Raw genomic sequence first — 17,889 nt, forward strand, 5'->3', positions numbered from 1 at the left:
AAAGTGCTGGGATTTGGGATTGCAGGCGCGAGCTGCCGTGCCTGGCCTCCTCCTCGCTTTCCCGTCTCCTCCCAGACCTTTGCTCCCCTCTCAGTCCTGATCCTTTCTCCCTCCTGCGCAGCCCGCACCCTGCACCCGGGCAGGTGCCACAGGGATGTGCAAGGCAGCTACCACCCTGCACACGCCCAAGTTCCAAACCACTCAGACCCTGTTTGTAAAAATCGGCGTGCTACTTTATTTGTTCAGAAGAGCAGCCAGCATCACCCCCAGCACTCAAACCTGGCACACACGCTTCGGAGACAATGGCCTCGGGACCCTCATGCTGCTGGGCCCAGGAGAGACAGTTCTGAGGCAGAAACTCGGCGTCCAAGGGGGGCCGCGGCTCAGGCACTGCGGTGAAGGGAACAGCAGGGAGTCTGCCCCTACCTTGCTGCTGGGGACACGAGGGCACACACAGAGGGGACAGGCTAGTGTCCTGCTGACCCAGGACAAGACCTCAGCGCCACAGGAGGGTCTGCAGGCAGCTAGGAGCCTGCCAAGTGCTGGTGGAAGTAGAGGCCGAAGAGGCTGCAGAGCAGCTGGCAGGCCGCCGTCCACCAGATGAGGTAGGCCAGGATGCCGCGGAGGAAGAGGGGCGTGAGCAGGCCACCCAGGGCCCCGGCGATCCGCGTTGCAGTCTGCTGGACCTCGTCCTCCCCAAAGCCGAAGGAGGCAGCACTGGCTGAGGATGGGTTGGGGGATAGTAGAGGGGCTGGGCCCAGGCCCCAGGAATAGCCTCCTAGGAGAAGGGGATGAAGCGAGGTATGAGTGGAGAAATGGGGGAGGGGGCGAGGGGCAGGGCTGGCATGAGGGGCCGGGCCCATTCCTCCAGACACTCCCACCCCTGTCTCAGACTCCACCTCCTGCCGGGTCTCCACCCCCTCAGGCGCCGCCACCTGTCCAAGGCAAGCCTTATCCCTGGCCCCACCTCCTGCTCAGATCCTGCCTCACTACATGCCCTTCCCCCTACCCAGGCCCCACCTCCTGCCAAGACCCAACCCCTCCCCAGGCTCCACCTCCTAAGGCACACCCCATCCCAAACTCCACCTCCTGCTCATAACCTGCCCCACCACAGTCCCCGCCCCCTTCCCAGGCCCCACCTCCTGCCAAGAGCCAACCCTCCTCAGGCTCCACCTCCTAAGGCAAACCCCATCCCAAACTCCACCTCCTGCTCAGAACCTGCCTCACCACAGTCCCCACCCCCTGCCCAGGCCCCGCCTCCTCCCCCCCCCCACCCCGGCCTCCCCAAGACTCCAACTTCACTGTGTTTTATCTTCCAACCCCGCCCCTCCTCCACCTCCACGCGGCAGCATCTCACCCAGCGTTTTGAGCAGGAGTGTGCAGTTGAGGGTGAGGATGAGCGGCGTCAGGTACTGCAAGCTCACCACGGTCACGTAGCAGTAGACCCGGACCACCTGTGGGCAGGTAACAGGGGTGGCTACAGCAGGAAGCCTTCTGGGTTTGGGAGGACTCCACGCCCAAAGGACTAGGAACCCTGCCCTCAGCCCCAAGTTCCCTCTGGCCTAGGTCATCGGGGCGTCCGTACCCTCCGCTGGATTTCACGGGCTTCGATGCGGCCAGCCTCCCTTCGCAGCTGCTCCACGCGGGCCTTGGCCAGGCACAGGTAGGCCTGCAGGTGGGGCCGGGTCACCGCAAGCCGCAGCAGGCACAGCACTACCAGCAGCCAAAGGCGCCCGGAGTCGAAGGCAGAGTCGGACAGCCTGTGCGGAGCGGGGCGGGGTAAGGGGCTAGGAAGGCCGCCCCTCACCCCCCAGGATCTTCCCCAGGTTCCTCCCTGAGTCTCAGAGGTTGGGGCACCCAGGGGAGCCCCACCCGATACGCACAGGGAGAAGGGCCTTTCCCCAAACGGCGGCTGGTGCAGGAAGTCCCGTGCAATGGGCTTTGTCCAGAGCCACAGGATGAACAGGGGAGATAGGAAGCTGGTGTGCAGGAGGAACCTAGGGGGTGACAGCAGGAGAGAGTGAGGCCTGGGCACCCCCTCTTCCCCAGCCCCTCCCTTAGGGCCCCTAAGCCCCCCACCCACCAAGCGACCCACGTAACTGCAGCATGGGCCGGTCCTCCGACATGGTCAGCGCGTCCCGGTGTGTCTGGGCCAGCCGTAGGCCTGGGAAGGTGAGGAAGGCACCCAGCACAGAGCCCACCACCGCCAGCCCCACACGGATAGCCAGCTTGGCCACAGGGAGCCTAGGAGAACACCAGGTCACAAGCCTGCCTGGGGGACCCTGGGAGGGTCCCATCCTGCCCTTGCTCCCCTCCCCCATTCCCAGGACTCACACCCAGTCCCAGTCCTGCTTCTTCAGAAGTGGCTCCAAGTTCTGGGTCATGCTGGCCAGGCCTGGGGACGATAAGAAGAGGACCGAATAGAGTGAATTCCTAGGGTCTCTGAGGCCACTCTGTTCCCTAATCCCCCATCCCTCAGGCATCCATTTGCTCCCCAAGTAGGAATGCACCAGGCCCTGTGCCAGGCATAAGGACAACTTTGTGCTCTAGTTACACAGCACTCTTTACAAGAAACAAGGTCAGTGTGTTGGCTCACGCCTTCAGCACTTTGAGAGGCCGAGGCAGGCGGATCACCTGTGATCAGGAGTTTGAGACAAGCCTGGCCAACATAGTGAAACCCTGTCTCTACTTAAAATACAAAAATTAGCTGGGCGTGGTGGCAGGTGCCTGTAATCCCAGCTACTTGAGGCAGGAGAATCGCTTGAACCTGGGGGGCGGAGGTTGCGGTGAGCCTAGACCGCACCATTGCACTCTAGCCTGGGGGATAAGAGTGAAACTCAGTCTCAAAGAAAAAGAAACAGAATGTACCAGGCAGATACTCCTGATTGGGCTGGGAACATCCAGGGGTATCTGTTGAGCCTGAGCTCCCTAGGTTATAGAAGGAATCTGGAGGGGGATGAAGGACTCCTGCAGGAGAAAACCAAAGTCCTCCTGGAGGAAGGAATCCTCAGTTCAGGACCCAAGACTGTGCAGTGGCTCGCACGTGTAACTCAGCACTTTGGGAGGCCAAGGCGGGTGGATCATTTGAGCTCACAAGTTCGAGACCAGCCTAGGCAACATGGCAAAACCCCCATCTCTACAAAAAATACAAAACCAGGAGTGGTGGTACACGCCTGTAGTCCCAACTACTCTGAAGGCTGAGGTGGGAGGATGGGTTGGGCCCAGGATGTGGAGGTTGCAGTGAGCTGAGATCATGCCATTGCACTCCAGTACAGAGTGAGACTTTGTCAAAAAAAAAAAAAAAAAAAAAAAAAGGAGAAAATTCATATGAGCTCACAGGCAAAATCAACAAATGCATAAGGAAACAAATCACCATAAAGGAGAGTTAACAGAAAAACAACAGTCAAGTTTAGGCCTCAAAGACTTCAGAACTTGGTGCTGTCAATTATGTGTCAAATGACTAAGGAAATGAAAGCTGTAATCACAGAACAGGTGACATGAGACTACCTTCAGATGACTGGGTAGAATTGCAAAGGAACCAAATTAAACTCTTCTAAAGGGAAAATGTAAGTGTTGAAATAATAGATTGTTAAACAGCACATTAGGAACAGCCAAAGGAGGAACTGATGAACTGGAAGACAGATCTGAAGAAATCACTCAGATTCCAACTCAGAAAAGTAGGTGAGAAATACGAAGAGAGAGGCTAAGAGAATAAGGAAGACAGAACAGAAAGTCCAATGCAAATCAAATCAGAGCCCCAGAGGTAGGGAAGAGAAGGAATGAAGAATAAAAGGAATTACTGGAAGAGAATAGTTGAGAAGTTTGCAGAATGAAAGACACACACAAAGTATATCAAACCATGTAAATAAAAAGAAATCCATACCTAGACACAATGGAGTGAAACTGCAGAACACCAAAAACAAAAAAATCACAAAGCAGCCGGGGAGTTAAGACATTTCACCTATAAAGGAACAACAATTAGGCTGACAGCTAATGTCAACTGCAACAACAGAAAAGGAACAAATAGAAAGCAAAAAAGTAAGATGGTAGAAACAAAGTCAAATGTCAGTTATCACAATAAATGTAAGTAGACTAAACTTTAAAGTTACATGACAAAGACTATCAGACTACATTGAAAATATCCAGCTACATGTTTTTTTAAAGGATGACATACCTTGACATAAAGTCACTGGAAGATTGAAAGTAAAGGGATGTTAAAAAGATACAGCAAATACTAATCAAAAGAAAGCAAGCTAGAAAGGCTACACTACTACCAGCCAAACTGGACTAAGAAGTAGTATTAGAATAGGCTGGGTGTGGTGGCTCACACCTGTAATCCTAGCACTTTGGGAGGCTGAGGCAGGTGGATCACAAGGTCAGGAGTTCGAGACCAACCTGGCCAACATGGTGAAACCCTGGCTCTACTAAAAATACAAAAATTAGCTGGGCATAATGGCAGGTAATACCAGCTACTTGGGAGGCTGAGGCAGGAGAACCACTTGAACGCAGGAGGCAGAGGTTGCAGTGAGCCGAGATTGCGCCATTGCACTCCAGCCTGGGCAACAAGAGCAAAACTCCATCTCGAAAAAAAAAAAAAAAAAGAAAAAAAAAAGAAGTAAAAAAGAAGTAGTATTAGAAGATAGAAGAGGTCCATACATCATGATAAAATGGCTGATTCACCAGGAAAATGTAGCAGTTCTAAATCTGTGAACACCTTGTGAATAGGCTGCAAAATATATAAAGAAAACACTGACAGAATTGATAAGGAAATTGAGAGCTCTGTTGTCCCAGAGGGAGATTGACTTCTGCTGACTGATATGTCACAGACAAAAGGTTAGGCAAGATGGAGATTTGAATTTACTAAACTCATAGAGCCAGAGAATATGTCCTTCAATTAGAACACGTGAAAAAAGGCAACACAACAACAGAATATGTCAAGAAAACATGGAATAGTCACAAAATCTGATCACATTCCAGGCCATAGGGCAAACCTTACCAAATTTTAAAGAAATTATTTCAAATAGACCATCTGTGCAATTGAGCTAGAAATAAACATGTATTTTTTAAAGGTCTATGTTTGAAAAATTTAAAAATATTTAATAATCCATAGGTCAAAGCATAGCAAGACCCCATCTCTACAGAAATCAGAAGAGAAATGTTAAAACATCCCAAACAGAACAATAAAAAATATCAATCAAAACTTGGGTGAACTGTCAGGCGTGATGGCTCACACCTGTAATCCCAGCACTTTGGGAGGCCAAGGCAGGTGGATCACCTGAGGTCAGGAGTTTGAGACCAGCCTGGCCAACATGGTGAAACCTCTTCTCTACTAAAAATACAAAAATTAGCCAGTTGTGGTGGCATGCACCTGTAATCCCAGCTACTCAGGAGGCTAAGGCAGGAAAATCACTTGAACCTAGGAGGCAGAGGTTGCAGTGAGCTGAGATTGCACAATTGCACTCCAGCCTGAGTGCCAAGAGCAAAACTCCATCTCAAAAAAAACCTCCAAAAAACAAAAAAAAAATTAGGTGAACAAAAGTGAGAGACCTGATAAAAGATGTATAACATTAAATGCTATATATGCTATAAACTTAGAAAAGACTGAAAATTTATGAGCCAAGTAGCTAACTGAGAAATTAGAAACAAGAAAACGAGGTACATCACTACTGTTCTAAAATCCAGAGGTCCTAGCCACACCAAAAGGGAAAGATCAGACAAGACAAAAGAAAACCAAAAATAATCTGGAATTCAATAAAAATATAATTCTTTTTTTTTTTTTTGAGACGGAGTCTTGTTCAGTCGCCCAGGCTGGAGTACAGTGGCGTGATCTCGGCTCACTGCAAGCTCCCAGGTTCACGCCATTCTCCTGCCTCAGCCTCCCAAGTAGCTGGGACTACAGGCGCCCACCACCATGCCCGGCTAATTTTTTGCATTTTTAGTAGAGACGGGGTTTCACCATGTTAGCTAGGATGGTCTCGATCTCCTGACCTCGTGATCCACCCGCCTCGGCCTCCCAAAGTGCTGGGATTACAGGCGTGAGCCACCACGCCCAGCCTAAAAATATAATTCTTTAGCAAGGTTAGTCCATGGAGACACTCAAATTTGACCCCTACATCATAACACAAAAATTAATGTCACTGTCCATCAGCGACAGTGAGGAGTTTAAGAGCTTATATGAAATGTAAAAGTTGAAATATTTTATTTTATTTATTTTTAAGATGAAGTCTTGCTCTTGTCGCCCAGGCTACAGTGTGCAATGACGCGATTTTGGCTTACTGCAACCTCCGCCTCCTGGGTTCAAGCGATTCTCCTGCCTCAGCCTCCAGAGTAGCTGAGATTACAGGTGCACGCCACCTTGCCCAGCTGCTTTTTGTATTTTTACTACAGATGGGGTTTCACCATGTTGACCAGGTTAGTCTTGAACTCCAGACCTCAGGCAATCCACCCGCCTCGGCCTCCCAAAGTGTTGGGATTACAGGCATGAGCCACCACGCCTGGCCGAAATATTTTAGAATAAAATATAGAATGACTTTCTGATTTTAGGGAAGGATATTTTTCAAGACAAATATCAACTAAAATAATCAAATAACATTCATCAAGATACTAGAGGTGACGCTTACAACTACATTCAATGGCTCAGCAAAGAAAGTGTGATGCATGTATGCAGACGGAAAATAATGCAAATAGTGGTCAAGTGAAAAGAAAAAGAAAACAAGTATTGGCAATGAAGTGGAGAAATTGTGCACTTGTGCACTGCTGCTGGGAATATAATATATAAAATGGGCCAGGCACAGTGGTGCATGCCTATAATCCCAGCACTTTGGAAGGCCGAGGCTGGCACACTGCTTGAGTTCAAGAGTTTGAGACCAGCCTGGGCAACATGGCAAAATCCGTCTCTATTAAAAATACAAAAATTATCTGGGTGTGGCTGGGCGCGGTGACTCACACCTGTAATCCCAGCACTTTGGGAGGCCAAGATGGGCAGATCGCCTGAGGTCAAAAGTTCAAGACCAAAAAAAAAAAAAAATTTTTAGCTCGGTGTGGTGGTAGGAGCCTATAGTCCCAGCTACTCGGGAGCCTGAGGCATGAGAATCATTTGAATCCAGGAGGCAGAGGTTGCAGTGAGTGGAGATCATGCCACCACTGCACTCCAGCCTGGGCAACAGAATGAGACTCTGTCTCAAAAATAAAATAAAATGGTTCAGCTGCTATATAAAACGGTATGGCAGTTCCTCAAAAAATTAAAAGTAGAATTATCATATAATCCAGCAGTTCCACTTCTGGATATATCCCCTCCAAAACTGAAAATGGAGTCTCAAAGAGAGACTTGTACACTCAGGTTCACAGCAGTATTAGTCAAAAAGCCAAAAGTTGGAAACAACCCAAGCAAATGTTCATCCGTGGACAAATAAACAAAATGTGTTCCATCCAGACAATGAAATACTGTTCAGTCTTAAAAATGGAATTCTGGCTGGGCACAGTGGCTCACGCCTGTTATCCCAGCGCTTTGGGAGGCTGAGGTGAGAGGATTGCTCAAGGCCAGGAGTTTGAGACCAGCCTGGGAAGCATAGCAAGACCCCATCTCTACAGACAAAAAAAAAAAAGTAAAAATTAGCCAGGCATGGTGGCACGTGGCTGTGGTCCCAGCTACTTGGAAGGCTGAGGTGGGAGATCACTTGAGCCCTGGAGGTCAAGGCTGCAGTGAGTTGTGATTGCACCACTGCACTCCAGCCTAGATGACACAGTGAGATCCTGTCTCAAAAAAAGAAAAAAAAATCTAACACCTGCTACAACATGGATATGATTTGAGGACATTGTGCTAACTGAAATGAGCCCATCACAAAAGGACAAATACTGTATGATGCCACCTATATGAGGAACCCAGAGTGGTCACATTCACAGAGACAGGACATAAAATGGTGGGTATCAGGGGCTGCAGAAGGAGGAACAGGGAGTTAGTGTTTAATGGGATGGAGTTTCAGTTTTGCAAGAGGAAAGAGTTGTGGAGATGGATGGTGGTGATGGTTCCACAATAATCTAAATAGACTTTTTTTTTTTTTTTGAGACAGAGTCTCGCTCTGTCTCCCAGGCTGGAGTGCAGTGGCGTGATCTCGTCTCACTGCAAGCTCTGCCTCCTGGGTTCACACCATTCTCCTGCCTCAGCCTCCCAAGTAGCTGGGACTACAGGTGCCCACCACTACGCCCGGCTAATTTTTTGTATTTTTAGTAGAGACGGGGTTTCACCATGTTAGCCAGGATGGTCTTGATCTCCTCACCTTGTGATCTGCCTGCCTCAGCCTCCCAAAGTGCTGGGATTACACACGTGAGCCACCACGCCTGGCCTATCTTTTTTTTTTTTTGAGATGGAGTTTTACTCTTGTTGCCTAGGCTGGAGTGCCATGGCTTGATCTTGGCTCACCACAACCTCCGCTTCCCAGGTTCAAGCAATTCTCCTGCCTCAGCCTCCCAAGTAGCTGGGATTACAGGCGTGTGTCACCACATCCGGCTAATTTTGTATTTTTAGTAGAGACAAAATTTAGGGTTTCTCCATGTTGAGCAGGCTGGTCTCGAACTCCCAACCTCAGGTGATCTGCCTGCCTCAGCCTCCCAAAGTGCTGGGATTATAGACATGAGCCACCACGCTCGGCCATCTAAATATACTTAATGCCACTGAGCTGCACATTTAAAAATGGTTAAGATGGTGAATTTTATGTTTTGTCTATTTTACCACAATGAAAAAAAATTCAAAGAGAAAAAAGATACAAAAATGGGCAACAACGTGAACAGGCATTTCACAGAAATTTCATAGAAGAGACATGAATCATGAATAAACAGGAAAAGGTGCTCAACTTCCCTGGTAATCAGAGAAATGCATGTTAAGGCCACAGAGGGCATCATTCCACGTGACGAGGACTAGGTTGGCAAAAATCAAGCCCTATCTATGGATCCTGATTCATTTAAACCTTACTGCCCCCTGGGAGATTGGTGCAGTCACTACCCCACCTACTTCTTATTTGAGGGGTAGGTTTGCAGGTACTCATATTATTATTTTGCTTTATAATTGACATGCACATCTTCTTTGTATATATCAAACATATATAATTTTAAAAACTGAAAGGCAGGGAGAATTGGAGAAGGTAAAACTCAAACAGTCAGCAGGGTCATGTGGGCCATGGTGAGGACTATGGTCTTTCTCCTAAGACCCAGGGAGTGTGGTGCCAGGCAGAGAAGTGATGAGGTACAAATTCTATGTTAAAAGGATCATTTAAGAGGCCAGGCATGGTGGCTCACACCTGTAATACCAGCACTTTGGGAGGCCGAGGTGGGCAGATCGCTTGAGCTCAGGAGTGTGAGACCAGCCTGGGCAACACAATGAGACCCTGTCTCAATAAAAATAAATAAATAAATAATTTTTTAAAAAAATGAAAAAAAGAGGCCACACACAGTGGCTCACACCTGTAATCCCAGCACTTGGGGAGGCTGAGGTGGGTGGGTCACCTGAGGTCAGGAGTTTGAGACCAGCCTGGCCAACATGGTGAAACCCCATCTTTACTAAAAATAAAAAAATTAGCCAGGCTTGGTGATGTGCACCCATAATCCCAGCTTGGGAGGCTGAGGCAGGAGAATCACTTGAATGCAGGAGGCAGAGGTTGCAGTGAGCTGAGATCATGCCACTGAACTCCTGCCTGGGTGACAAAAGTGAGACTCCATCTCAAAAAAAGAAAAAGAAAAAGAAGAGCTATAGCCATGAGTATCCATCAGAGACAGTGAGAAAGGGAAGGTCCTCTCTTCCCCAAAGCCCAATGAGGTTCAGGAGTTGAGATAGTCACTAATGGGGGCTGTCTTCACCCCAGGAGCCCACTCCTTTACCTATTCATGCTGGACACCGAGCCAGTGAAACCAGCCTGGTCAGATTACATAAGGGAGTGACAGCTGTGGCGCCCCCACGTTGGGGGCTGCACTTACCAGGCTCCAGGCCCAGCTCGAGGGTGTCCTCCCGCACCACCTGTACCAGCATGGCCAGTAGCAGGAAGAGGAAGGCAAAGGTGAGGCAGACAGAGCGCTCACCCCCCTCCTCGGCGCTGAAGTACAGCCATGTCACTGTCAGGAACATCTTGCTGGAGGCTAGAGCTAAGGAGGCCTCAGTTGCCACTGCCCCACTCTGCCCATTTCACCACACCCCACCTGGGAACTCCCGGGAACAAGCACTGCTGCACAAACAGGCCTTGGGGATGACCTAGAGGAGTTCGGGTTTGGGGTGCTGGATCCCAGATCAGGATGTAAACTGGGGGTTCCTGTTGAGTGGGAGATGGCCTTATCAGGCCACCATGTCTGTTCAGCCTCCCGCCCTGGGTGATCCTGCCTCTTTCACCCACCTCACCTACTTCACATCCCTTGGAAAAGCAATCAGATATAGAAGGGCTTCATCTCCAATCTGCCCTCAAAATGCAGCATTGGGGCCAGACACGGTAGTGCATGCCTGTAATCCCAGCTACTTGGGAGGCTGAGGCAGGAGAATCACTTGAACCCGGGAGACAGAGGTTGTAGTGCCTAAATCATGCCACTACACTCCAGCCTGGGCAATAAGAGCAAAACTCCATCTCAAAAAAAAAAAAAAAAAAAAAAAAAAAGCATGGGAATCTGGGGAACCAGTGGATTTTGAGACAGGTTTCCCTCTCCAAGAGTCACAGGAGTGGCATTCTTTCTGTGCTTCCTCAAACTTGGGTCCCTAAAGTCATATGTTTGCTCTCTTTGGGAGGCCAAAGCAGGAGAATCACTTGAAGCCAGTCAGGACCAGCCTAGGCAACAAAGCAAGATCCCATCTCAACAACAACAAATATATATACATATACACAAATACATACACATACATACATACATACATATGTGTGTGTGTGTATATATATAAAATTTGGGGGCGGGGAAGGAATTCACTCTTGTCACCCAGGCTGGAGTGCAATAGCATGATCTCGGCTAACTGCAACCTCTACCTCCCGGGTTCAAGCGATTCTCCTGCCTCAGGCTCCTAAGTAACTGGGATTACAGGCATGCACCACCATGCCTGGCTAATTTTTGTATTTTTAGTAGAGAAGGGGTTTCTCCATGTTGGTCAGGCTGGTCTTGAACTCCTGACCTCAGGTGATCCACCCACCTTGGCCTCCCAAAGTGCTGGGATTACAAGTGTGAGCCACCATGCCTGGAGTATACATTTTTTAAAATTTTGCCAAGGGGCCATCTCTTTCTTGGCCTTGATTGTGGACTGGCCTGGTGATTTCCTTACACAAGGAGAATGTGGTAGAAGGAAAAGGGATGGGGTGGGTGACTTTGGGCAAGGCATTCCCTCTTGCCTCCTGGCATTTCTACTGCCACTGAATGGCATGATCATGTGGAGTGAAGATGAACCGACCTGCTGAGCCCCACCCAGTCTGTCCACCCACAGAGCCAGAGCACATAAAATGTCTGCTTCATGCCACCAAGCTTGGGGAAGTTTGTGGCATAGCAGGTGAAAACTGCCACCCCAGTTTAGGGGAGCCAGGGAAGCTCGGGTCCTGCTCCCATCTGCCCCTCTGGCAGGGAGCAGAGAGGAAGGATACATGGAGAAGGCCACTGTGAGCAGGCACCAGAACACGGCAATGTTAGTCTCCTTGGCTGGACCCAGCACGTAGTAGTAGGCCTCTGTGAAGAGGTACACGCCACCCGAGTACACAGCAAAGTCCACGAACCACTGGTACTCCAGGAAGAAGCGCAGGACTGCAGGGGGCACTCTGCTCAGCCCTGGGGCCCAGTCCGCTCCCCTCCCAACAGCATACTCCTCCTTCAAATCCTCCCCACCCCCATGAGGGTGTGGGGACCTTCAGGGCTGAGGGCGTGGAGTTTAGGGACGGGACTGGGCTATTACCCAGGGCATCCACAGTTGTGAGGGGGCAGGTCTCCAGCTGGAATGGGGCATCTCGGGGCACAGACAGTGGCTTCTCCTCACTAAGGCCATTGGCCCACCTGGGAGGATGGTGACAAGCAAGGGGGCCGGTAAGCACACATCCCACTGGGGCCAGCCACCCTCAGAGCTCAGAGCAGTTGGCCTGGAGACCATCACTTCCTATAGCCTTGGCTCTTCTGCACACTGGGATGTGAGGACCCCCACCACCACCACCCACAGGACTGGCTAGAGCAAACTGCTAGGAAACAGATGCTAACTTGACAGTGATCATCTCCTTGGACTAGGGTCTCCCAGTTCACCTGTGCCCAGATCAGAGTCTGGAAGTGTGGGTAGGCCAGTCCTGTATCCCTTAGCCCAGAGCCCCCTGAGCAAGGGTGAGGCCATCCCTGGGGAGGAGCCACCCACCCAAGGCTGGGGATGGGGCCCAGTTCACTCACCGCTCTTTCCTGCCTCTGGGCCTCGGCTTCCCCGCCAGAGCCCGAAGCTCCTCCTCGGACGGGTGCTTGTATCGGAACAGACTGAGAGCAAGGACGGGCAGTCAGGGAAGCTCAGATATGGGGCTGGCAGGTTGAGGCAGTGAACCTCAAATCCAGGGATTCTAGTTAGAGGGTAGCCTAGTTCAGGGGAACACTGGGAGGTAGGTGAGGGTACAGCATGGGGAAATTCTGGGGAAATCGTGAGGCCAACAGATCTAGGCTGAGTGGGCTCAGGAGGCTTGGATACCCCTGAATCTGCTGGCTAACTCTCCTGGGGAAGCAGGTGTGTGCAACTTTTATCTTCTTTTTCCTTTTCTTTCTGAGACAGAGTCTTGCTCTGTCGCCCAGCCTGGAGTGCAGTGGCACGATCTTGGCTCACTGCAACCTCCACTTCCCGGGTTCAAGTGATTCTCCTGCCTCAACCTCCCGAGGAGCTGGGACTACTGGCATGCACCACGATGCCCAGCTAATTTTTGTATTTTTAGTAGGGACAGGGTTTCACTATGTTGGCCAGGCTGGTCTCAAACTCCTGACCTCAAGTGATACACCCGCCTCAGCCTCCCAAAGGGCTGGGATTACAGGCATGAGCCACCTCACCTGGCTTTCTGTTTTTGTTTTTGAGAGAAGGCCTTGGTCGGTCGCCCAGGCTAGAGTACAGTGGCGCCATCTCAGCTCACGGCAGACTCAACCTTCTGGGCTCAAATGATCCTCCCGCCTCAGACTCCTGATTAGCTGGGATCACAGGCGTGAGCCACCATACCTGGCTAATCTTTAAAATTTTTTGTAGAGACGCGGTCTTGCCATGTTGCCCAGGCTGGTCTCAAACTCCTGGGTCAAGTGATCCTCCCACCTTGGCTTCCCCCAGTGTTGGGATTATGGGCCTGAGCCATCATCTCTGACGCGGTTTTTTGCCTTTGTTTTTGTCACATACATTTTTCTCAGGAGAGAATTCAGTTACCACCAGATTCTCAGAAAGCATCAGAGACCCACACAGGGACAAAAAACAGAGCAGGCGAGCTCTAGCAGGTGCAGGGGTGGAAGGAAGGCTGGGTTACAGGGAGGCAGGAAGAGTGGGGGACGTGGGGAGTGTGGCGATGGTTCCACCCATGTGTACATCTGTCAAAACAGGTCCAACTGTATACGTCAAATATATACAGTTTGTGTCAGGCATAGGGGCTCACGCCTGTAATCCCAGCACTTTGGGAGGTCAAAGTGGTAGGATCGCTTGAGTCCAGGAGTTTGAGACCAGCCTGGGCAACTTAGCAAGACCCCATCTCTATTAAAAGTTAAAAAATTGTCTGGGCATGGTGGTGCACACCTGTAGTCCCAGCTACTCAGGAGGTTCAGGCAGGAGGGCCACCTGAGCCCAGAAGGTTGAGGTTGCAGTGAGCTATGATCAGACCACTGCACTCCAAGCTGGGTAACAATGAGACCCTGTCTCTGAAAAGAAAAAGAAAAAACAAATATATGCAGTTTGTTGTACTTCAATTACACCTCAACAACGTCTTTCCCCCCATCACCCACTAACCAAGATCGAGGCCGTGCAATTTGTGAGGGGGAGCGTAGGGAGCCAGAAGGGGGCGTGGTTCCGCGGGGCCCCTCCCACCGCCGGGACACGACTCACCTGCCGTTGCAGAGCAGCCAGCGCGCGAAGGAGCAGTGCGGCGCCAGCCTGTGCATGAGGGTGGCAGTGAGCAGGGTCACCACCAGCTGCACTCCGAGGACCGCCTGGGGGGAGGGGACGTGACTGGCAGCACCTGCCAGAGGGTCACAAGCTCCCTCCCTCCCTAGGAACCCAGGCTATTTATAGAGAAGCCAGGCCCGATGGGGGAAGGGCGAGCCTCTTAGGCTGTAGCAGCTTCTTAGGGGAGAGTCCTGGGGTGAGCCTGGACTCACCTGGCCTGGCCCTGCCCTCTCACGTCAGAGGTCAGCAGCACCCCCCCGCATCACCACCTAGCTGGAGTGTAGGGCAGTGGAGACCATGGGGTTCGCCTCCTGCCTCCACTATGGATTCAGGTATAATATTACTTTCCTGGAGTCTCACTTTTCTCATCTGGAAATGGGTGCTTCCTATGTAGCCTCCTGTATTCCTCACCACCACCTTCCAGCCCCTAACCACGAGGTCGCCACACTCAGTGCAAGCAACTCCCACCGCCTTCTGCACTCCCACCTTGGGAGCCACTGCGTCCTGGTTGAGCTTCTAGCTTTCTCCTTCCCCGGGTAGCTCCTTCCCCTAAGTGTCTCCCACCTTAAATGATCCCTGATGGTTCCATCACCCTCCTCCCTCTCCTTCCCTTTGTAATTAACCTCCTTGAAAGGGCATCTATGCTCCTGGCCACCTCCTGTTTTGATGTGAAGACCTACATGTCTGAGTGTGGTGAGCTTATTTATTTTTATTTGTGTGTGTGTGTGTGTGTGTGTGTGTGTGTGTGTTTTGGCAGGGGAGTGGTGGTGGGGAGAATAGGGTCTTGCTCTGCCACCCAGGCTGGAGTGCAGTGACATGGTGGGGTGCTCACTGCAGCCTCAACCTCCCAGGTTCAAGTGATTCTCCCACATCAGCCTCCCTAGTAGCTGGGATTACAGGCACCCGCCAACACACCCAGCTGATTTTTGACTATTTTGTAGAGATAGGGTTTCTCCATGTCGCCCAGGCTGGTCTTGAACGCCTAGGCTCAAGCAGTCCTCCCGCCTTGGCTTCCCAAACTGTTGGGATTACAGGCATGAGCCACTGTGTCAGGCCTATTTTTATTTTTAGAGATGGGGTCTTGCTATGTTGCCCAGGCTGGTCTCAAACTCCTGGGATCAAGTGATCCTCCCTCAACCTACCGAGTAGCTAGGACCACAGTCATGCACTAACACACCCAGCTATGACTTTTTTTTTTTAAATTAGGAATTTTCTCACCCAGTTCTTAATTCAGAACACATTTTCATATACTTATTTTTAAACATTTTAGAAGAATCAGTCTGTGGTGAAGCTGGGTTTTCCTGCTTGAATGCAGTAAATACCCATTTGCTGCCAGTAATTACGTAATTATGTAAAATTATGTGTTCAGGAGAGCTGTCTACTAGTATTCTGGTGTTATAATCAAAATGAAATAAAGTTTAATACTAAAATTAATTATTAAAATAATCCTTTAATCAGGCATAAATAAGCTAAATTTAGTCAGAAAAACCCTAATGTGATGGATACCGGGCCTAGCATGGTAATTCGAAATGACTGCTGAGGCCAGGCGCGGTGGCTCACGCCTGTAATCCCAGCACTTTGGGAGGCTGAGGCGGGCTGATCACTTGAGGTCAGGAGTTTGAGACCAACCTGGTCAACACGGTGAAACCTTGTCTCTACTAAAAATACAAAAATTAGCCAGGCATGGTGGCACATGCCTATAATCCCAGCTACTCGGGAGGCTGAGGCAGGAGAATTGCTTGAACCCGGGAGGCAGAGGTTGCAGTCAGTCGAGATTGCGCCATTGCACTCCAGCCTGAGCAACAGAGTGGGACTCTGTCTCAAAACAAAATAATAATCATAAAAAAATAAAAATAAATAAAATAACAGACCAATAGGACATTTTCTCTGTGCCTGTGACTTATAAACTGACACCAGCAATCTTTTTTCAGTAATGAGGTTGGTGGCGCCATCTTTCTCATCTCTACATCCTCATTGCTCACCCTCCCCGGGACCCTAGTGCACACTGGCTGGTTGGCTGGCTGGCACTTAAGGACCATGAATGCCAGCCCATGGGCCCCTGCAAGCCAGTGAGCCAGGGCTGTCGAAGCCCCACCCTTTCCCTAGGACCCTGCCGTCCCACCCCCTAGTCTGTTTTTCTCCTCTCTCTGGGACCTCTCTCCTGTGACCTGCCAGGGTTTTAACCACCCAATCCACCAACCCATCACAACCTCAGCACAGTAACACCTCCAGCCCAGACCTCTCTGCTGAGCTCAACCAGTAGCCTCCTCCAGGCTCTCCTGAGAGACCCCAACACTCACCCATCATCCCATACCCTTCCAGGTGGTTCAGGCCTTTACCAGTCTCACAGTCAGCCCCCAACTCGGTTCTGCACCCTGCAGGCATAGCTACAGACCCCCGCCCACCTCCCGATGGCTCAGCTCTCTCCTCAGCCCTCACTGCGCCCAACCACTGGAGTCTCAGAGGTCTTCCTGGACCTTTGGGCTCTTCATCAATGACCCCACCACCTCCCAAAATCCCCTAAGGGAGAAGGTGGTGGAGGAGTGTATCTCTCCACCTAAGGCTTCTAGAGGTCTGTCCTGGGATTTTCTGATAGCCCTCCCCTCCAGCCAGCCTCCTATCTCAAGGTCAGGGCTCCGCAGACATCTCCAAGGATTTTCTTGAGTCTTCCATCAGCTCCTTCTTTTCCCTTTACTGGATTTACGATCCTCGAACCCAAGAACCCTGATAAAATCAATGCAACTTCCCTCCATCTCATTCCCGGGAGCTCGCGCCCTCATCTCCTACGGAGTCCTGCACCTGCGCCTAGGACAACGTCCCACTTTCAATAATCCCGGCCATCAGGGCCCTTGCTTCAGGGCCATCTCCAGCACCCCTCATCGGGGATGGTCCCAGGCAGGGACCCTCCAGTCTCCAGTTCCACGTCCCTCTCTCTGCCCAGGCCAGTCGCGTCAGGGTTGTGGGAGTCCCCCATCTACCCGCACCAGCCTGATCCCCTGGGGCTGGGCTAAGTTTTAAGAACACGTTCAGTGGGTTGAACCCAGAGCTGAGTGAGACTTGAAGGTTCCAACTGTCCTGTCTCCCACTCTGAGAACTTTGCCCGCCCTGAGGCCACCCAGACCTCCTGAGTCCACTTCCCACGGCGTCCCCTGCCCGTTGCACACACCCCGATATACAAGGGACCCCTGATGGATCCCGTCGGCGCGGCCCCCACGCTCCTGCAGGACCCCTGTCCCCAGAGTGGACCCCAATAGGCCTCCACACCGCCTTAACAAGGTTCCAAATGTGCTGAGGTCCGCAGTCCCCTCTGTGGGACCACGACCCCATAGCAGGGCCCCAAACCCCTAAAAGGTCTCCAGAGAGCGGAATCCCCAGAACGCTTAAGGGCTTCTAGTCTCCCTGGGTACGACCCCAGTCGACTCCTTCGGAGGTCCTGCAGCGAGAGCAGGGCCCCCAGACAGGGACACACGGCCTTCAGCGTGCCCCCGAATCCCTCAGAGCCTCCAATCCCCAAGAAGAGACCACATTCCCTCAGTGTCTCCCTGGACCCCCTCGGCTGGACCCCGGCCCTGCAGAGCCCCCCACTTCGCAAGACGCTCGCTCACCATGGCGCTTGCGGGAGCGCGGTGCACGGACCCACCGGCCTGGGGCTCCGGGCCCTCCACGGGAACTCGACCAATTAGAGCCCGACTCTGATCTGACGAGCATCCCGTGCAACCAATCAGCGTGTTTTGAGCCGGCAAGTCACCAGGGACGAGGAGGCCGCTCGCGTTGCATGCCGGAAATTGTAG

The 17,889-nt window shown here is 51.3% G+C and overlaps 1 protein-coding gene across 2 annotated transcripts; it reads right to left on the reverse strand.

The window, feature by feature from the left end:
• Positions 1-211: 211 nt before the first annotated feature.
• TMEM161A (transmembrane protein 161A) lies at positions 212-17,773 on the reverse strand. Of its 2 annotated transcripts, XM_025367200.1 has the most exons (12): positions 17,704-17,773; positions 14,039-14,142; positions 12,376-12,456; positions 11,900-11,997; positions 11,595-11,751; positions 9,967-10,118; positions 2,335-2,395; positions 2,101-2,244; positions 1,884-1,997; positions 1,586-1,760; positions 1,358-1,454; positions 212-778 (listed from the first exon to the last, which is right to left on the reverse strand). In XM_025367200.1, exons 1-12 carry the CDS (start codon positions 17,704-17,706, stop codon positions 525-527), a joined length of 1,440 nt encoding a protein of 479 aa, XP_025222985.1. In that variant the 5' UTR covers positions 17,707-17,773; the 3' UTR covers positions 212-524. The 2 variants fall into 2 exon arrangements, with proteins under 2 accessions (XP_025222985.1, XP_025222986.1); XM_025367201.1 differs by lacking the exons at positions 9,967-10,118; positions 11,595-11,751.
• Between the last annotated feature and the right edge of the window lie 116 nt (positions 17,774-17,889).

This window comes from Theropithecus gelada, chromosome 19 (assembly GCF_003255815.1).
Source record: "Theropithecus gelada isolate Dixy chromosome 19, Tgel_1.0, whole genome shotgun sequence".
Classification (NCBI taxonomy): Eukaryota; Metazoa; Chordata; class Mammalia; order Primates; family Cercopithecidae; genus Theropithecus; species Theropithecus gelada.